Source organism: Suncus etruscus, chromosome 9, assembly GCF_024139225.1.
Source record: "Suncus etruscus isolate mSunEtr1 chromosome 9, mSunEtr1.pri.cur, whole genome shotgun sequence".
NCBI classification, from domain to species: domain Eukaryota; kingdom Metazoa; phylum Chordata; class Mammalia; order Eulipotyphla; family Soricidae; genus Suncus; species Suncus etruscus.
Window position 1 is genome coordinate 96889145 of NC_064856.1, and position 19418 is coordinate 96908562.

The window sequence follows — 19418 nt, forward strand, 5'->3', positions numbered from 1 at the left end:
AAGAGTCCAAAGCTTTCATTATCTGGATGCAGCCCAGCCTTCTGGCTAGAACTGTCTGGCTACACCCTTCCACTGGGGAACCCAGCCCAGCTGAAAGGGCAATTTCATGATCCTGTGCCATATTCTGGTCCAGCCCCTGCCTGCTGCCCCTCCCACGTAGATTCCCTCCCCACCTGTCCAGACTGCAGGGGGGGTGAACCAATGCCTGAAGCTTCTAGTCCAACTGAAACAAGCTCCAGTGTACAGAGAACTCAGCTGGCTGGCGGCTGGATAATCCAGTTTGTTGGATGTCTGTACTGATACATGCGACTTTTTCCCTATTAACATCAGCCCTAAGTAAAATATGTATCCTCGGAGCTGTTTGCCAGAATCTGGGTGGCAAGTGAAGGGAATAGGGCTCACAGGAAATACAAGACAGACGAAGCACCAGTCCCTTCTGTTCTTGATCCCAGGTCCTGGGAGTCCTTGTCCACACTTGCCAGTCTTTAGAGCCTGAAGGGGTCAAGCCTATCTGGAGAAAGGCCAGGTGCCACACTGTACTTAGTGCACATCCAGCAGGTGGATGCAGAATGACAGGTGCCACTTATCCATGTAGGTAGTCAAAGGGAGGCCCTCCTAGGGGTCTTCTGTCCATGGGCCATGAAACAGCCAGGTCAGGGACGTGAGCCTGGCCCACCTCCCTTAGGAGGCGAGGAAAGAGGGCTGAGTGGTTTTCAGGCATGGTCTTCCCCATCTGCCACATATCGGTAGCCAGGAGGCTGGGCCTGCATCCGGAAGAGGACAGTGAGGAGCAGCACGATGAGGAGGAAGAGGATGGAGCCACACACCGCCAAGGCCACGATCACCTCTGGCCCCAGAGAGAAAAAGGACAGGTTAGGTAGGGTTCGTGCATGTGTGTTACAAATGGGGATTGTGACAGGTGACAGACCAGTTTCCTCCTTGCAGATCTAGCACTGCAGGGAAAAAATGTGCCAAACAAGCCAGGGACAGGAACGAAAGGTCAATGACCAGTGTGACAAAGTGAAAGCCAGCAAGGGAAATGATGGCAAAGAAGGGCAGCCACTCTGAGGAAGTGACAGTAGGAACAGAAGCTGGAGCAAAGAACAGAACGAAGATTGATGGGTCCTGGGGAGGTTGGATGGGTGTGGGGAGTAGGAAGCAAAATAAAGATCTCCTCTAGCAGGTGAGCGAGGGGACTTGTAGGAATAAGAGCAGAGTGTGGGGTGTGCAGAGGAGGGTCTAGAACTTGGGTTTGATCCCAGAGGGGAGGGGAAGCCATTGCAAGATTCTGCCAGGGTTCATGGCATAAACTCACTCAAGCTTTTGATTTTTCAGTGAAATGATGGTTTAAAGAAATCTCACATTGAGAAATGGGAGGGGAGGAAAGAGCCAAGTGTTGAAGATAGAACTAGGCTTCTCCAGAGGGAAAAAAGTTTGACATGTGCTTTTTTTGAAAATTAGCTCGAGGGGCCAGGTAAGTCCTGAGTATTGTCTAGTGTGGTGCCCCCACAAAAGTAGAAAATTAAAACATATTTGCTTGAGGACCACACCTCGTGATGCTCAGGAGTTACTCTTGGCTCTGCATCCAGTCCTAGTGTTGCTCAGGGAACCAGATTGGATACTGGGGATCAAACCCATGTTAGCTGTATTCAAGTCAAGTGCCCTATCCACTCCGCTGTACTGTGTCTCCAGACCAAAAATTAATACTTTATTTAATAAAATATAAAGGTAAATATCTAATAATGCTTCTCTAGTTTTTTTTTTAAATCATGATCATTTATGATTTATTTACTTATTGGGCCACACCCAGCTCAGAATAAACTCCTGGCAGGCTCGGGAGACCAGATGGGATGCTAAGGAACCTGACTTGGCTGCATGCAAGCAATGTACCCCTCTAATTGTTTAAACCCCACCAGGGATAGGCCTGAGGCATCACACTGTCAGACTGAAGCATTGATCCATTCATTCGGTCTGGCTGGCTACTACAGCTGGGACTGGTCCCAGGTGCCTGCCCCACACAACACAGCTTGGGAGCCCCACTTTTGGAGCCCCATATGGTCCCCTGAGCCTTCTAGGAGTGATTTCTGAGCGCAGAGCCAGGAGTAACACTGAGCGGCACCAGGTATGGCCCAAAAACAAACAAAAAAGAATCAGGATGGCGGAAAACTTGAGTAATTCCAGCAAGGTATCACTAAACTTGGCAGGTAAGAATGTTGTTTTATTTGTGGGGAGAGACCCCACCCCCACCCAAGCAGTGCTCATTGCTCATGGGACCTGTCATCACTTACCCTAACTCTCCCTGCACCCCCGCAGAGTTGCCTGAGTTTGGAGATTAGTGCTTGGGCCTGCAATGCTGAGCATGGTACAAACTCCAGCTCTCATGCACCTTTCCAACTGGAATCATCTATTTTAAAGATTGATGGGATCTACTAGTAGATTGACTGTGGGGTCTGAAAAAAACTTGAGTATTCAAAGTACCTCCTACAGTGATAGGAATGTTGCCATATGGAAGAGCAGACTAGCAGGGGGAGAGGGTTTGGCTTTAGATGTATAGCAACTTTGGTTTGGTGGGGGGGAGCATACCCAGTTGTGCTCCAGGCTTACTCCTGGCTCTGTACTCAGGGATCACTCCTGAGGGTTCAGGGGACCATATGGTATATAAGTGATTGAACCCAAGTTAGCCACATGAAGGCAAGTGTCCTATACGCTATACCATCTCTCCAGTCCCATCAGTTTGTTTTTACTTTTTAGCTATGGTAGTAGGATGGACTCTAGGTCTCAGGCATGTCTACACAGAGCTCAGAGAAGAGCTCATGAGTTATCAACCGAACCAGAGGGTCCAGAAGCCAGGAGGATGGATGTTAGATTTTGGGAGCAGACATGGAATTGGGAAATGTCAAGATGACCTTGGGTGCTGCTGACTGTTTAGTGAGCAGAGGAGCCAGGAAAGAAGCTGCCCTGTCCCTGCTGGAGACAAGCCAAGAAACCAAGCAAGTGCTGAAGGAGGGAGTGACGGCAGTGCAGTGGGGACCCGGTCACTGGCTTTGGTGAGACGTGACCGACCCATCTAGGATGAACGGGAGGCCAATGGCCAGTGAGGATGCAAAGCCTAAGACAGTTCTTTGAAAAGCTCAAAGCCATGGAGTGGGAGGTTGAGAAAGGTAAGAGTAGTCTGGAAGGCTTTTTCTCAGCTTTGGGATAAACTTTGAGGGTGCAGGTGGAAGTGTAGAGAGCAAGTCCAGACAGCAAGTGGAGAGGCTAGCTTCACTCAGCAGATATCCCCAGAAGCTCTGATTTTCTTGGAGAGGGCCTTGGGGTTCACAGTAGGGAAAACATATGCTGGTCTCCAGGTGAGAGAGGATGCCCTGGGGCCTACCCTGCCAAGACACTGGGAGGGGAGGAGTGTGGCTCAGGCTGGGGGTGGCTCACCCGTGTCTGTAGGTCCACTTGCCAGCTGGCACTCTTGCTGCCAGTCCTTGGGCACCACAGGCTCAGTGAGACGCAGGAAGTCCTGCAGCGGGCAGCGGTGAGGGCAGTCGGGCAGTGGCACCGGCCACGGGGCCTTGGCACTCTCATTCCGGAAGTACATTTCTACAGAGAAGTTCCTGAGGGCCGCAAGACAGGGTGGGCTGTTTGCTGGCTATCCATAAGAGCACTCCCCATATCCAGCGAGCCAAATGGAGTCCCCACTCACCCGTCATCTTCCTGGTAGAGTTCGAATATGTGGCAGGAGGCATAGGGAGCCTGTCGGCCGTTATAGATGTTCAGGGCCATGTGTAAGGCAACCAGGGTGGTATCGTGCTGTGAGGGGAAGAGGATCCACCCCCTGTCAGCACTGCTCTCCACTGAAGGGGAGCCATGAGGGCGGCCATGAACCCAATGCCAGTAGGCGGGAGCCCGTGGGCACTTACTGCGGAGTAAGCCAACAGCTTCGGGAGCTGGGAGGAGGTGGCCATCAGCGTCAGGTTCTTGCGGATCTGAGCCAGGAGGACTCCTGCAGTGCAAAAGGCCTCAGTGCCAGAGAGCCCAGGAGCACTATCGCCGCATCAGCCCCTCTGTGGTCCCTACATCCTGCTCCTCTGATCACCCAGTACTACGGGCAACTCTAGTGTGGCCTAGGGACACAGCAGGACCACCCCAGTACCACCCTGTCCTCGGAACATGAAGATTTTTGGAGGGAAGCAAGATGACAACCAGGCACACCCCTTCTAGAGTGCTATGCTGGGGATCCAACCCAGGACCTTGAACGTGTTAGCTAGGTGCTGTAGGAAATATGCCCGCAGTAAAACTAGCCCCAGGACCCAGCCAGTCTGAGGAAGCACCACAACTTGGGACACCCCTGAGTCCACAGGTGTCCAGGACAAGGACAGTGCTGCCCTAGTTACACAGGCATCAGAGATCCTGATATTCCTGGGGTGCTCAGGTCAGGGCTGGCACATAACCCTGCACCTTTCTTCCCAAAGGTGGCCCTAAGAAGTGGGTGTCCCCTTCTAGACACAAGAGGGTCTTTGGAGGCGGGAAAAACTCAGGGGTCTGCATGGCCGTTGGCAGCATGCAAACATGACTGTGGCCATCCTATGGTGATGTATTTAGAGACTCTACTACCTACACAGGGTGATGGGGATCTGGCTCTGAAAGTACAGAGAGCACCCTCCTAGGGAAGCCGGGGAGCAGGGGTGCCATGACGCCCTGTCACTCACCCCCCTGAAGCCGAGCCTTCTCTGTCTGCTCATAGATGCCGAAGAGGAAGCGGAAACTGAAGTCCTTGAGCTGACTCAGACGCTGCATGGTTTGGGGCGAGGCCCAGGGTGGCAGGACCAGCCCGTGTGTTTGCTGCATGTGGCAGCAGGCAGGTTAGGTCTGGGGCCTCGACACCACAACCCCTTCCCTGTGTGCGTGCGATGAAGGAGTGAGTGGCAAGGCCGAGGGCCCAGGCCGAGGGATTAGGCCCAGTGCACTGCCCACAGGCACAGAAACATAATTCAGAGCAGGAAAGAGCTCAAAGGGCTAGAGTGTGCAAGCTCAGAGTGTTCGACTCCTGAATATTCTGTGGTCCTCAGAGAACCGCCAAGCCCCTAAGCATTGAACCATCTGGCTAGGCATCAGGTGGAGCAGCCCTTAAGTTCCTCCAAGTGCTGCTGGGGAGGCCCACCCCACCCCAGGGGAAAGTAAAGTATGACTCAGCACGATACATAGAATCCACCCCAATGGGCGCCTCTGGGGAAGTGGAGCACAACTGCTGACCTTGGGCAGACCAGTTCCCACTTGGGCTGCTCTTCCCTGTGAGGGAAGTCCCCAAATTACACCAGTAACAGCATCCCAGACCATTCCTGCAGGCCTAGCATCCGGGTTCCTATGCACAGATCACCCCCCCCACCCCCCGGGCCTCGGGCTCACCTCACAGAAGAGCGTGTCATAGACATTCCAGATGGTCTCGAGGGTCAGGTCCATGAGACCGGTCTCGTTGGCCACCATCTCCAGAAATTGCTAGGGGAGAGGGATCAGGGGATGGGCCCTGCACCAGGGTGGCTGAAGGAACCCCTGAGTGATCCCTTCAACCTCGGCCCCACTCACGGTGTTCTGGAGACTCAGGTTCTGGTACTCGGGAGTCTGCCGGGTCTCGTTCTGCAGCTGCTCATAGCGGGGACAGGGGCCCAAGGGGAACTTGAGCAGCTGCAGACAACGAGAAGGACATAAAGGGTAAGCAGATGTGTGGGTGAACAGACCCTCCCATCCGGGTCAGGCCGGTCAGGCTCACCCTGTCCTCAGCAATGGGCACGGTGTGCACGGGGATGGGCTGCCAGGAGATATTGGGGTTGAAGCGCTGCATCCCGAGTGGAGGAAAGAGCCCAGCCAGGTTGGCCTCCGCACTCATGAGTGTGCGGTCAAAGTCAGTGCTGCGCACGTAAACCTGCAGAGGTAGAACACACATCTATGGGGCCAGAGCAGTGGAACAACAGTGGGCATTTACCTTGCACACAGCTGATCTAGGACAAACAGCTATTCATATCTCCTCCCACCCCATCCCCTGAGTACCATATGGTCCCCAGAGCCAGGAGCAATTTCTGAGCACAGAGCCAGGAGTAACTCCTGAGTAACACTGGGTGTGCCCCCCCCCCAAAAAAAAAGTACATACATCTAACCTGGGGGTATGGGATACAGGGCTCAGATACACATCCACCCATCTGTAGAACCCCTAGAGGAACAACGGAATCTTCAGGGCTACCTGGCAAATCTAGCCTTTGGACCTCTCTGGCCTGCCCCAACCTTCCCTCCAGCCAAGGCATAAGTAAGCACTCAGCTGGGAGGGGTGGGAAAGGCACTAACTGGAATGGCCCGCCCAGTCCACAGTGTCATTTGGCTGGTTTAGACACACCTAACACCCAGGTTAAGCAAGGATCCTCAGGGCAGAAAAAATTGTCACCCATATTTTTGGGTTTGTTTCTTGGAGCCATATCTGGCTGTGCTCAGGACTTACTCTTTTGGTTTTTTGTTTTGGGTCACACCCCGAGGTGCTGAGGGGTTATTCCTGGCTCTGTGCTCAGAAATTGCCCCTGGCAAGCTAGGAGGACCATATGGAGTGCCAGGATTCAAACCACTCCCCTACTACTGTGCTATCTCTCTGGCCCCATCAGGGTTTTCTTAACTCCATGCTTAGAGGACCAACAGTGTGCCAAGGATGGAACCCAGGTCTGTGCATGCAAAGGAAAGTACCATACACACTGTACTCCAGACTCCCTATAATCCTTATTTGGGGTGAGATCTAGGTGAGATCAAACCTACCTAGGTCAGCTGTGTATAAAACAAACAAACACTCTTACAGTATCTCTGGCCTCGTCACCCTCATTTTTTTTTAAATAATTTTTTTGTTTGTTTGTTTATTTTTTTTGTTTTTGGGCCACACCCAGCAGTGCTCAGGGGTTACTTCAGGCTGTCTGCTCAGAAATAGCTCCTGGCAGGCACGGGGGACCATATGGGACACCGGGATTCGAACCAACCACCTTTGGTCCTGGATCAGCTGCTTGCAAGGCAAACGCCGCTGTGCTATCTCTCCGGGCCCTGAACCCACAACCTTTGAATCGCTCTCTTGTCTCTAGAAGTCCAATGCGCTATCCATTGCGCCACAGAGCCACCTTAAAATAATTTTTATTTTGACCAAAATGAATTACAAATCTTACACAGTAATATTTTAGGTACATAGTGATATTGAATCAGGGGCATTCCCACCACCAGTATTGTCCTCCCTCCATCCTTGTTCCCAGCATGCATCCCATATCTCCCTCCTTTACCCCCTGGGCTGCTAGAATAAGTAAGTGGTTCCCTCTGTGTCTAGCTTGATGTAGATTGGGTATTGATTCTGTTGTCATTAACTTTGGATTTGGTGTTCACCCTCATTTTTAAAGGAATTGAAAAACTAGAAAGAGGAAATCAAAGACAGAAACAACTGCTTGTGTGAAAGGGCCTGAGTGAGCTCAAATAAAGCTGAAGTCTCACATGATTACCCCCAAAGCCTTCTAAGAGAGAAAATAACTAGGAGCAGGGAGGAGCCCCAGAGCTGGGGGTGGCCGCAAAGTAAACAAGGGAGGTGACAGAGGCTCTAAACTGCTACCCTTGGGGCACAAGAGCAGCTGGGGGAGGCTTCAGAGATAGTGGTGCAGACAATAAGCAAACAACAGCTCAGCCTTCCAGGCTGCAGGGAAGGCCTGGGGACACAGCTAATCTTCACTGGCAGGTCCCAGCTCCCTTTATTGCTGGACTCTGGGCCTCTCACAACAGTCTAAGGTCCAGAGAACTATGGTTGGAAGAAATTTCTCTACCAGAACCTTCCTGAAGTTTCAGTTTAGTTCCTGGTTCAGTTTTCCTACTTCACAACTAGGCTAAAGATTGGGGCAGTGAGTACATTCAAAGCCTGGTCCCTTTGCCTCTTGAATTGCCCACCTTACCTCCTGCCGTTGGTAAGAAGAGTTGAGAAAACCTTGGTAGCGCTGCCGCAGAGCCTGGCCCAGCTCCCAGTGCTGGAGCATCCCCTCCTATGGGCAAAGCTGAGGGTTAGGAAAGTTCAAGGGGGTGTGGACAGCCTTTAGGCCCCAACAGGATCTAAGCACCGTTGCTACTCAATTTTACTCCCACAGGGAAAGAGAGAAATGTTTGCTCCCACAGGGAAATAGGAAATCAGCAGCCTCTGATCCCAGAAGTCATTTAGTAAGCTGCAAATTGTGCATGGCACCAGCTGGGACACAGAGAAAAAGAAGATTAAGAAAACTTGTCAGGGACTGGAGGATAGCTGAAAGGGCTGAAGAGTACTTTTGGATGTACTTTTGGAGGCAGAAAGCCCAGGTTCAAAGTCCAACCCCACCTGGCTTTCAACAGAAGCAACCCCAGAGCAAATTTCAGTTTGGATATGAAGAGGGGGAGCAGTTCTGTAGTTAGCTCAGGGAGCTGACCTTAGTTAGGGAAGGGCTGACTACCGACCCACCTTAGTTAGCTGACCAAACCCCTGTGGCCATTCGTCTTCCTGATAGGGATCCTTGGGATAAGTCTTCACAGGAGAGCGGTCTCCATGTCTATAGAGCTGAGGAAAGGAAACAAGTGCCTATTGTGGGGTGGGGGGGTGAAGTGTTTTTCCTCCTCGAGTGGGCAATGCAAGAGAGCAAAACTTAGAATTCTGGCAATCTTTTCTCTCAGGCTCCAAAGATTCTATCTAACATGGCAAGGCAATGCAATTACAGACCACAGGCAAAGCCAAGGATCTATTCTAGGGCATGGAGGGGGGGAGAGAAGAAAAAGCAGTGCAGGTATGTGGGGGGAGAGTGCATGATGGTGGAGAGGTTAGAAATAAATGATCACTAAAAGGCCAGTCCCTTTACCCAGCCCACCACCATACAATTACCCTGTAACCCCTTTTTAGCTGATGCAAAACTCATCTTGACCCTTTTACACCTCCTTACTCCACAAAATAATTGCCCACGCCTGCACATCAAGTTCTGATCCTGGATCCCCCCCAACTCCTCCAACCATGCATGTCGTCCCCTATTGCTTAAACCTGCTGCTCCTGCACTGCGACCCCCAGCACAAGCCTGATCCTTCCTTCCATCCACCAAGCAGGCCTGTCTGTGGCCTTCCAGCCCGAACACTCCTTTAGGTAGCCGGATCTCTCATTACCAAGGTGACAAAGCGTAGATTCCGGGCCTGGGTGTGCTGGAGCAGCATCAGGTTCATGCTAAGGAGGAGCTGGAGAAGAGCCACTCGGCTCCAGCCAGGCTGCTTGCCCGCCATCGCCGCTGGACTCTTGGCAGCAAGGAGGCCGGAACTCGCGGGGCAGCACCTGCAGCAGCCGCCCGGACGCGTCCTGCGCGACACACACCGGAAGTGCTGCGGCGGCCATCTTGGTAGAGGCAAAGTGCGCTGGCGGCCATCTTGGTAGTGGCAAGGTCGGACTGGTGGGACCAGGAGGGACCTGGGAGAGAAGGAGAAGGAGGAAGGTCTTTTCTCCTGATGGTGCCACTCGTCTGTTACAAGAACAGGACAGAGCCGGGTTCTAATCCCTGCATCCCATAAGGTCCCCTGAGCCTGCCAGGAACAACTTCTGAGCACAGAGCCAGGAGTCACTCCTGAGTGGCACTAGATGTGACCCAAAAAAAACCAAAACAAACAAACAAAAGGTTTTCTTCAGTGGCAGGACCAGATCTTCTGATCCCAGAGCCTGGGCGGGTGCAAAATTAGGGGATCGCGCCCCCCCCTCTCTACTTTCTGGTCCCCCTGTCTTTGCATGGAATTTGAGCCCTAGCTACCTAAACAAGCTCTGTCCTTACCTTGTTTAGGGAGCACACAGCGTGCAAACAGGCCTTTGGACTCCCTGTGTCCTTGAGGTGGATCCCAGCCTAACCTACCGCTTGCTCAGGCCCCAACCTCTTCCGGCCCTTTACCTGCTCGCCCACGTTCAAGTTTTGTGTCACTTTGATGAGTATCAAGACTACCTGCCTGCCTTCTTCCCAGCAAGAGTTGCATTGCACAAGCTGTTGGGACTTGGCAAGTGCACAGCAGTGACTGACTCCCCAGAAGAGTGAATAGGGACCATGGGGGAAGACAGGAGTAAGAAAAAGGAGTATTTCCTAAAAGGGGAGTCTGAGGGAATGGGTGGTAATCACAGAACCAGAGGATCATCTAGCATTGGTCAACTGGACTCAAGTGCAGCCAGTTTGACCTAGGATTTTGTGATTCTGAGTTTAGAGTGACAACTCCCAGAAGTTAGATCCCTGGTTTTTAGGATGCTTTGATTCTCATCTGCCCTTTTGAAGCAGGTGATATGAGAGCTTCATGGGGGAAAAAAGCAGATTAGAATTTAGGGGCCAGAGTGATAGTAGTGGGTAGGAAGTTTGCTTTGCACATAGCCAACCCGAGTTCGATCTCCAGCATCCCACATGGTCCCCTGAGCCCACCAGTAGTAACCCCTGAGTAATGGTGAATGTAAGCCAAAAAAAAAAAAAAAAATCTCAGGACCATTATCTTATCCAGCAGACCAAATTCATTTATTTGCAGGTTTTTTGGGATCCTTGCTTCCAGAAATGTGATGAGTGACTTCACATATGAAAACTGAAGTCCTTGGGCCCGGAGAGATAGCACAGCGGCGTTTGCCTTGCAAGCAGCCAATCCAGGACCAAAGGTGGTTGGTTCGAATCCCGGTGTCCCATATGGTCCCCTGTGCCAGCCAGGAGCTATTTCTGAGCAGACAGCCAGGAGTAACCCCTGAGCACCACCGGGTGTGGCCCAAAAACCAATAAATAAATAAATAAATAAATAAATAAATAAATAAAAAGAAAACTGAAGTCCGATAGTTTAGAACTTACCCCTTTAACACAAATCCATTTATGAATCAGAAAGTTAGTACTTTCTCATCAGTAGGGCACTTACCTTGCATGCAGCTGACCCTTGACGGTCCCAGGTTTGATCCCTAGCATTTCATATGGTCCCTCAAATCTACCAAGAGCCATTTTAAAAAGTAGAGCCAGGAGTAACCCCTGAACACCACCGGGTATGGCTCAAAAACCAAAAATTACTTTTTTTGGGGGGGGAGGGATCACACCCGGCAGTGCTCAGGGGTTACTCCTGGCTCCAGGCTCAGAAGTTGCTCCTGGCACGCACGGGGTACCATATGGGACGCCGGGATTCAAACCGATGACGTCCTGCATGAAAGGCAAATGCCTTACCTCCATGCTATCTCTCCGGCCCCCCAAAATTTCAATAAACAGTTTTCACCCCCTATTTGTGGTAAATACCATGGACTACCATGGACTGATCCTCCTCACCCTGTCTCTCTTATCTTAAGGAATTATTATCGTAAGCATCCTATTTCTAGCTCTCTCCCTATGACTCATTTCACTCAGAATAATACTCTCCATATTCATCCATGTATAAACAAATTTCATGACTTCATTTTTCCATTGTGTAGACGTACCATAGTTTGTTTATCCACTTTTCTGTTCTCAGGCAGAAAAGGGACCACTATAATATGGTAGTTGAAAATGATAACTTTGAACAAGAACTGAGTGATATGCATGATACCCCTTCAGTAACAATATTGCAAACCATAATATCTAAAAGGAAGAAATATAAGAAAAATATTGTCAAAAGAGACAGGCAGGAGGGAGGGCAGGAGGGAAATACATTGGTGGTGGGAAACGTGCACTGGTGAATTGGGAACCAATTCTGAAAAACATGTGCAACCCTGTATCTCATTGTGATTCCATTAAAGAATGTAATTGGGCTGGAGCAATAGCACAGCAGTAGGGTGTTTGCCATGCATGCGGCTGACCCAGGACAGACCTCGGTTTGATCCCTGGCATCCCATATGGTCCCCAGAGCCAGGAGCAGTTTCTGAGTGCATAGCCAGAAATAACCCCTGAGCGTCACCGGGTGTGGCCCAAAAGCCAACACCCCCCCCAAAAAAAAAGAATTTAATTAAAAAATTAAAATGGGGCCGGAGAGATAGCATGGAGGTAAGGCGTTTGCCTTTCATGCAGAAGGTCATCGGTTCGAATCTCGGCGTCCCATATGGTCCCCCGTGCCTGCCAGGAGCAATTTCTGAGCATGGAGCCAGGAGTAACCCCTGAGCACTGCCGGGTGTGACCCAAAAACCACACACACACACACACACACACACACAAAATAAAAATAAAAATAGGGGCCATGGACCCGGAGAGATAGCACAGCATTGTTCGCCTTGCAAGCAGCCAATCCAGGACCTAAGGTGGTTGGTTCGAATCCCGGTGTCCCATATGGTCCCCCGTGCCTGCCAGGAGCTATTTCTGAGCAGACAGCCAGGAGTAACCCCTGAACAATGCTGGGTGTGGCCCAAAAAACAAAAAAACAAAAACAAAAAAAAAATAGGGGCCAGTGGTAGGGCATTTGCCTTGCACACAGCTGACCCAGGACATATGCAACCCTGTATCTGGGTTCAATCCCATATGGTCCCTCAAACCAGGAGTGATTTCTGAGCACATAGCCAGGAATAATCCCTGAACGTCACTGGGTGTGGCCCAAAAAACAAGCAAATAAAAAAAAAATGAAAGATTCAAGTGGAGTCTAGAGTGACAGTACAGAGCATGCCTTGCACTTGGCCAACCCTGCTTTGATCCCCATCATCTCATCTGGTCCCCTGAGTCTGCTAAGAGTGATTTCTGAGCACAGAGCCAGGAGGAATCCCTGAGTGCCACGGATGTCCTCCACCCCACCCCATCCCCCAAATATTTAAGTCCCCACGAAAGAAAAAAAACAAGCAGTTCTGAGTCCCAGATATAACCCAGTCCTCTTAATTTGCAGATGAGAGGAAGTGATGGGGCTAGATAGTAGATAGGGTGTTTGCCTTGCTCATGACCAATCTGGTTTTTGTTTTGTTTTGTTTTGTTTTGTTTTGTTTGGGTCACACCCAGCAGCGCTCAGGGGCTACTCCTGGCTCTATGCTCAGAAATCGCTCCTGGCAGGCTCAGGGGACCATATGGGATGCTGGGATTCGAACCACCGTCCTTCTGCATGCAAGGCAAATGCCCTACCTCCATGCTATCTCTCTGGCCCTCATGACCAATCTGAGTTCAATCCCAGGCACCCGATATAGTCCAATGAGTCTACCAGGAATGATCTCTGAACACAGCCAGGAGTAAGACCTGTGCATCGATGGGTGTGGTCTCAAACACACACACACACACACACACACACACACACACACACACACACACTGTATTTTCCAGCATATAAGACTACTTCTTTTTAAAAAACTTTAAAAAAAAACTTTTTTAGGGGCCGGGGAGGTGGCGCTGGAGGTAAGGTGTCTGCCTTGCAAGCGCTAGCCAAGGATCAGGACCGCGGTTCGATCCCCCGGCGTCCCATATGGTCCCCCCAAGCCAGGGGCGATTTCTGAGCACATAGCCAGGAGTAACCCCTGAGCGTCAAACGGGTGTGGCCCAAAAAAAAAAAAACTTTTTTAAAAAAGCTTTTTAAAAGTCGGAGGTTGTCTTATAGGCTGGTATACAACATGCTGAAACTTACTCGAGCTTCAGGGATGAGTGATCCATCCCCCTCTTACTGCCGCAACCCATCCAGCTGCCATGCGTCATCACTCAGTCCTCTGCTTGTCCTGATTAATCTTTCAGGGCACACAGAGGAGCTGAATTTTGGAGCGCCGCATCTCATCCAGCCACCGAGTATGCAGCTTTCCAGTGCTCAGTCCTCTGTTCAGCTTTTATGGGGAGGAGGTGCTCTGTCTCCCTCTAGTTGACATACTAATCGCTGCACCCCAGCCAGCTGCTCTTGGAGGAGCCTCCTCTCCCTGCTCTCAATGTAGATCACAATTAAAAAAAATCACAGTCACTCAGTACAATAACAAATGTAAAATGATTGTTGGCACTCCAAAGTCTAGCTTTATTGAACATATGCTGTTAACCTTTGAGGTTTCTACTCCTTTTCTCCTACGTTTTTTAATTTCCATCTGGTGGGCATTAAAAGAGAGGTAGTCTTATACTGCGAATATAGCCCAAACCCTATATTTTAGCAGGAAAAGTAGGGGGGGTCATCTTATACACCCACGAGTCTTATACATGGGGAAATATGGTATATATTTTTCAAAAGCTATACTAACTACATCACTAAACTATTCAATGACTGTAAAAAAATAAAATCTTTCAGGGGCTGGATTGATAGCACAGCCTTGCAGGCTGCTGCCCCAGAACAGACCTCGGACCGATCTCCAGTGTCCCATATGGTCCTCCAAGCCAGGAGCGATTTTATTTTTGCTTTGGTTTTTGGTTTTTGGATCACACCGGTGATGCTCAGGAGTTACTCCTGGCTATGCACTCAGAAATCGCTGTCACAGTCTTGGTACAATGCTCAGAGAATCATGTGGTGCTGGCGATCTCATATGGGGCTCCAGCAAGCAGTGTGTGTTCTATCCAGCCTTTTGGGCTATTTTCTCAAACCTAGTTTTGTTTTTACTCACCTTGCAACCAGACCACATTATTTCAGAATGTAAATCTTGGTTTTACTAAATTTTGGCATGTAGACTAAAGAAGCCCATCAAATTTAACTTATGCTTTCTTCCCACTTGCATAAGTATGTCTGTTATGCTAGGTATCTGCTTGCATCCTAGGTAGAAGAAGCAGATAGGATTTCTTCTCTTTTTATCTTTTTTGGAGGTGGAGCCATTTGCAGTACTAGGGATCAAACCTAGACTGTCATTATGCAAGGCAAACACCCTACTCTTTCTACTCTCTCTCCTCTTACTCTAGCAATATGATTGCAGTATTTATCATAAAAAAAATAAGAGGGTCTGGAGAGATGTTATAGAAATTAAGGTATTTGCCTTGCATACAACCAGCCCCAGTTTGATCTTGGGCCCCCACATGGTCCCTCAAACACTGTCCTAATACCATCTAGTGCCTTCCTCCTTCAAATTGAAATGACAGAGAGATTATCCTGGAACAGGAATAAATTATACTTTCTGAACTTGAGGCCAGGTTTGTAAACCCCGGGCATTCCGCCCCTCGTAGCAGAAGCAAGCCTGAATTTAGGTGAGTTTATTTTTTCATTTCATCTGGGGAGGCAGTTTGGTCTTCATAGGTAGGGTTTTCTTGTTCTTTTGAGTTTCTGAGTCAACTATAGTTGTATTTACTTTCTTTTCTTTTGTTTTGTTGCTGTTTTTCGCATACCCAGTTGAGTTCAGAGGTTACTCCTGGCTCTGTGCTTAGAAATTACTCCTGGCAGGCTCAGGGGACTGTATAGAGTATCAGGGATTGAACCCAGGTCAACCACGTGCAAGGCATATGCCCTAACCTCTGTGCTATCACTTTGGCCCCTGTATTCACATTTAATATCTGGCCTGTGCTGTTACCTTTAGAACTTCTGGGATCCTATATGAGTATAAATAAAGGAATACATTGGGAAATTATATATTGGGCCTAAGTAAATAGTTCTTTATTTGTTTTTTGGCCACACTTCGAAATGCTCAGAGATTGCTCCTGACTCTGCAGGCAGGAATCACTCCGGAAAGTGCTCAAGGATCGAACTCTACCTACAGTACTGTTGCTCAGGCCCATGCCTAAGTAAATGTTACTTTTTTTGGGGGGGGGCACACCTGGCGGTGCTCAGGGGTTACTCCTGGATGTCTGCTCAGAAATAGTTCCTGGCAGGCACGGGGGACCATATGGGACACCGGGATTCGAACCAACCACCTTTGGTCCTGGATCGGCTGCTTACAAGGCAAACGCCGCTGTGCTATCTCTCTGGGTCCTACTTTTCTTTCTGTAGTGTTAAGCTTGTAGGTTTGGGAAGCCAACATTCCGGCTTCACTTTTTGTGGTTGGGAAGGCTAGTACAAGTTATTTGAGTGGCCTATGGGTCACCTACCATATATTTTGTTTTGATTTTTGTTTTTGTTTTTGGGTCACACCTGGCAGCGCTCAGGGGTTACTCCTGGCTCTATGCTCAGAAATTGCTCTTGGCAGTCTCGGGGGACCAGATGGGATGCTGGGATTCCAACCATTGTCCTTCTGCATGCAAGGCAAACGCCCTACCTTCATGCTATCTCTCCAACCCCACCTACCATATATTTGGACCTTTGTGAAATTGTCAGATAGGAAACAGCTGATTTCAAGCATTCCTGCAAACCGTGCCTTGTAGTCTGAGAATGTGCATGCTTTCTGGAGAGTTCCTGGTAGCAGGCTGGGGCATGCTTCTTGAATGGTTTCAAGGTGTCCCTTAATGCAGTGAGAAGCTTCTGGAATCTGTAGATCAGAAAGGTGACTTTAAGGTCTCTGGAGGTGTCTTAAGACCTGATGCCTCAGAATCAAGAGTCTAGAAAAGGCCAAGGGCCAGGCAGCTTTGCTTCTCATAGGCTGAGAGGGTCATGCTGCTGACCACCTGCTTCATTCTTGGGCTCAGGAAAAAGTCCCTGTGCTCTAGCTCTAGACACTGGAACTGTTACTCCAGTGTAGATCCCTTTCCCCACTCTCATCCTTCTTTGTGAGGGGATGCAGATCCCCTGAAGCCTAGCAGAGTTGCTCTGGCAGTGAGCACCGATAATCGTCTGCTGCTGAAAATGAGGCTGAGTCCCTGAGAGAGAGACCTCTGATCTGCTTTCTCTTCAGGGACCTAGGACTGCAGAGAAAAATTCTTTTTTTTTTTTTTTTTTTTGGATTTTGGGTCACACTCGGCAGCGCTCAGGGGTGACTCCTGGCAGGCTCGGGGACCATATAGATTGCCGGGATTCGAACCATCGTTCTTCTGCATGTAAGTCAAACGCCCTACCTCCATGCTATCTCTCCAGCCCTGCAGAGAAAAATTCTATGGGAACCCTAAGGCCGGGGAAGATTTATGTGGGGAGAGGAGGGAGTCAGGGTCCAGGTAAATAAGGGCTCTCCCAATTCTCAGAATCAGAACTGCAGTTAGTCAATGGGACCATGGATCATGTTCACATCCAACCTCTATTGTCAGTGGAGGTGTGGGTGATCTGAGGAGGGCCCTGGTGGGGGAGACATTCTGGGGGGACAGAACAGTACTGAATTCCTGGGGCCGTGGTGTTTCCAGTTTCGACTTTCCCAGGATAGCGGGGGCCTTGTGAAAGTCGGAAGAAGAACACATGGGGCCACATGTGTGTGACTCAGCGGTCCAGGCGGGCTGGGTCCCTGAGTGCAGATGACCTTGTGATGAGACGGAACAAGAGCAGAAACTGGAGGCAGAACTTTGAGACAGGGTGGGAAGGATGTGCCTTGCAAGGGGCTTTTTTCTGAAATGTGCCAAGGACTCTTCGCCAGCCGATTTTGCAATCCAGCTCAGCCTGCTGCTTTAGCCCCACTTCCCACCCCCGCCTGTTCCCCTGCCCTGCCCTGTGCTTCCTCCATCTTTCACCGAGATTCTTTTCTGGATCTTCTTGCCCCCCACCATGCCCCCACCCTCTCCTTCCCCCTTCCTTTCCGTTCCCGCCCTCCCTCCTCTTCCCTGGTGCACTGGTCATCTGTTTTGGTCCCTCTGGTGGCCTGCCCTGGCCCCCTTGCTTTCATGTAGGTCCCATGGGAACTGGAGTTCACAGCAAAACAGGAAGAGCTGAGGAGCAGGAAGCTGGGAGTGGGGCAGGGGGTGAACAACCAGCAGTAACCTCAGCTCCTCACTGCTCACATCTGGACCCCTGCATCCTCTCCGGGTTGCTGCTTGTCCCCCGCTGCCCAGCCCCAGTACCTTCCATCTCGGCACATCACCAGGCCCTCAGACACTGAGACAAGCAAGCACAAGGGGCTTGGACCCTTGGGCTGCCTGTGTGGTCTTGGAAGCTCCCTTGAGCTCTGTGTTCCTGGTATGATGGAGGTGGTGTTCTCAACCTTCCCTCTGGGGTTCTCTGGTAGGAACTAGAGAGCAAGGCGAGTGTGTATGGAAACTGAGCCCCAGTGTGCTAATAGAGGTAGAGTCCAGATGTAATAACTCCTGTTCCCAGAACACTTCAGGGTGCCACATACCGAGCACTGAGGTGTTTCATTCTTCTGACTATTCCTGGTTTTCAAGTGCACTGAGGTGTTTCATTCTTCTGCCTATTCCTAGTTTTCAAGTAGAGAAGCAGAGGTTTAGAAACATTTAAAATACCTTCTTTAATCAAGATCACAACAGATAAGAGGTGAGATCAGAATTGGAACCGAATATGAGAGCCCCAAGCCAGTTGCCAAATCTACCTGCAGAGCTGAAACTGATGGGCGGCAGGTGGGTAGGACAGAACAGTGACAAAACTGACAGTGGGTCCTTGTTTCTTTATTGACTCAGACAGGAACACAGCCCTTTAGCTGGCTCCTAGCAGGCCTTGTTCCAGAGACTCTAGCGGAGGGAGAGAAAACCAAGAAAACAGGTCTCTGGTGGGCCTGAGATTGAACCTGAGTGCTTGCTTTGCAAGTGACTGACTTTTGGTTCGACCCCTAGCATTGCATGGGGTCCTCCAAGCTCTGCCAGGAGTGATCCCTGAGCACAGAGCCAGGAGTAAGCACCAAGGACAGCCAATTATGACCCAAACACCAAAGAGTAAAAGGAAGGTCTCCACTTTCAGGAGTGGAGCTTGTGTGCTTGGCAATAGGGCCACAGCTGAGAGAAAGGTGCAGCTGGTGCTGGCTAGACTGTGCCTGACCATAGCTTCAGATGGAACCTGGTTCCTTGGTGCAGGGACCTGTTGATCACCCCAGCTCCTTGAACTTGAACTGGCAGTCCACCTTGAACCATCCCCTGCAGCCCAGCCTAGGTGCCAGGCTATGCCCACCCCCATCCAAGGCTTGCCATGGCTCCTCTCCAGCCTCACTCCTACAGGACACCACACTCAGAAACTCCCCTGAAGGCTCTACACCTGCCTCTCCACCCCGGGTCTTCTCTGGGGTGAGCTAGCGAGGAGAGCTGCTTGGCCCATGCCCAGGGCCAGGAAGGAGGCGGCGGCAGGCTGGGAAGGCAGGCTAGGGCCAATGTCGCAATCATGGGCCGAGCTGGGACCTTTGCTCTACGAGGTGTCTATGGAGGGGAGGGAACCGCCTCTGGAGGCTGCTGGGATCGAGGTGGGGGTGCCCCAGAGCCTGTCCTTCTGGAAGACCAGCTAAGAGCAGCAGGGGTGAGGAGAGGAAGGGGTGAGGCAGGAAACCATGACTGCCATGGGGGGGGAGGCCCCCCAAACCCGGCTGGCGCCAGACTGAGGGGGACCAGTTGGGAGGAGCCAGCATGCTAGGGAAACTTTCCGGGGGCGGGGGCCGGGAGGCCAGGGCTCCATCCATCTGCTAAGGCAGGAAGGGGAGGTGGCCCGACCCCTTCACAGACAGTCCCTCCCCTCATCCCTTCCCCACCTTCCTTCCCCAGGGCCCCTCTCAGCTCTGCTCCAGCTCGCTGGCCCTGCTCTGCACCCTTCTTCTCTCCCAG

At 50.7% G+C, this 19418-nt stretch overlaps 1 protein-coding gene across 1 annotated transcript; it reads right to left on the bottom strand.

Annotated features, from left to right (window-relative positions):
• ACP2 (acid phosphatase 2, lysosomal) lies at window positions 1-9302 on the bottom strand. Its single transcript, XM_049779700.1, has 11 exons — window positions 9163-9302; window positions 8477-8572; window positions 7944-8030; window positions 5759-5911; window positions 5575-5673; window positions 5398-5487; window positions 4701-4833; window positions 3912-3994; window positions 3695-3801; window positions 3430-3605; window positions 1-847 (listed from the first exon to the last, which is right to left on the bottom strand). Exons 1-11 carry the CDS (start codon window positions 9274-9276, stop codon window positions 714-716), a joined length of 1272 nt encoding a protein of 423 aa, XP_049635657.1. The 5' UTR covers window positions 9277-9302; the 3' UTR covers window positions 1-713.
• Between the last annotated feature and the right edge of the window lie 10116 nt (window positions 9303-19418).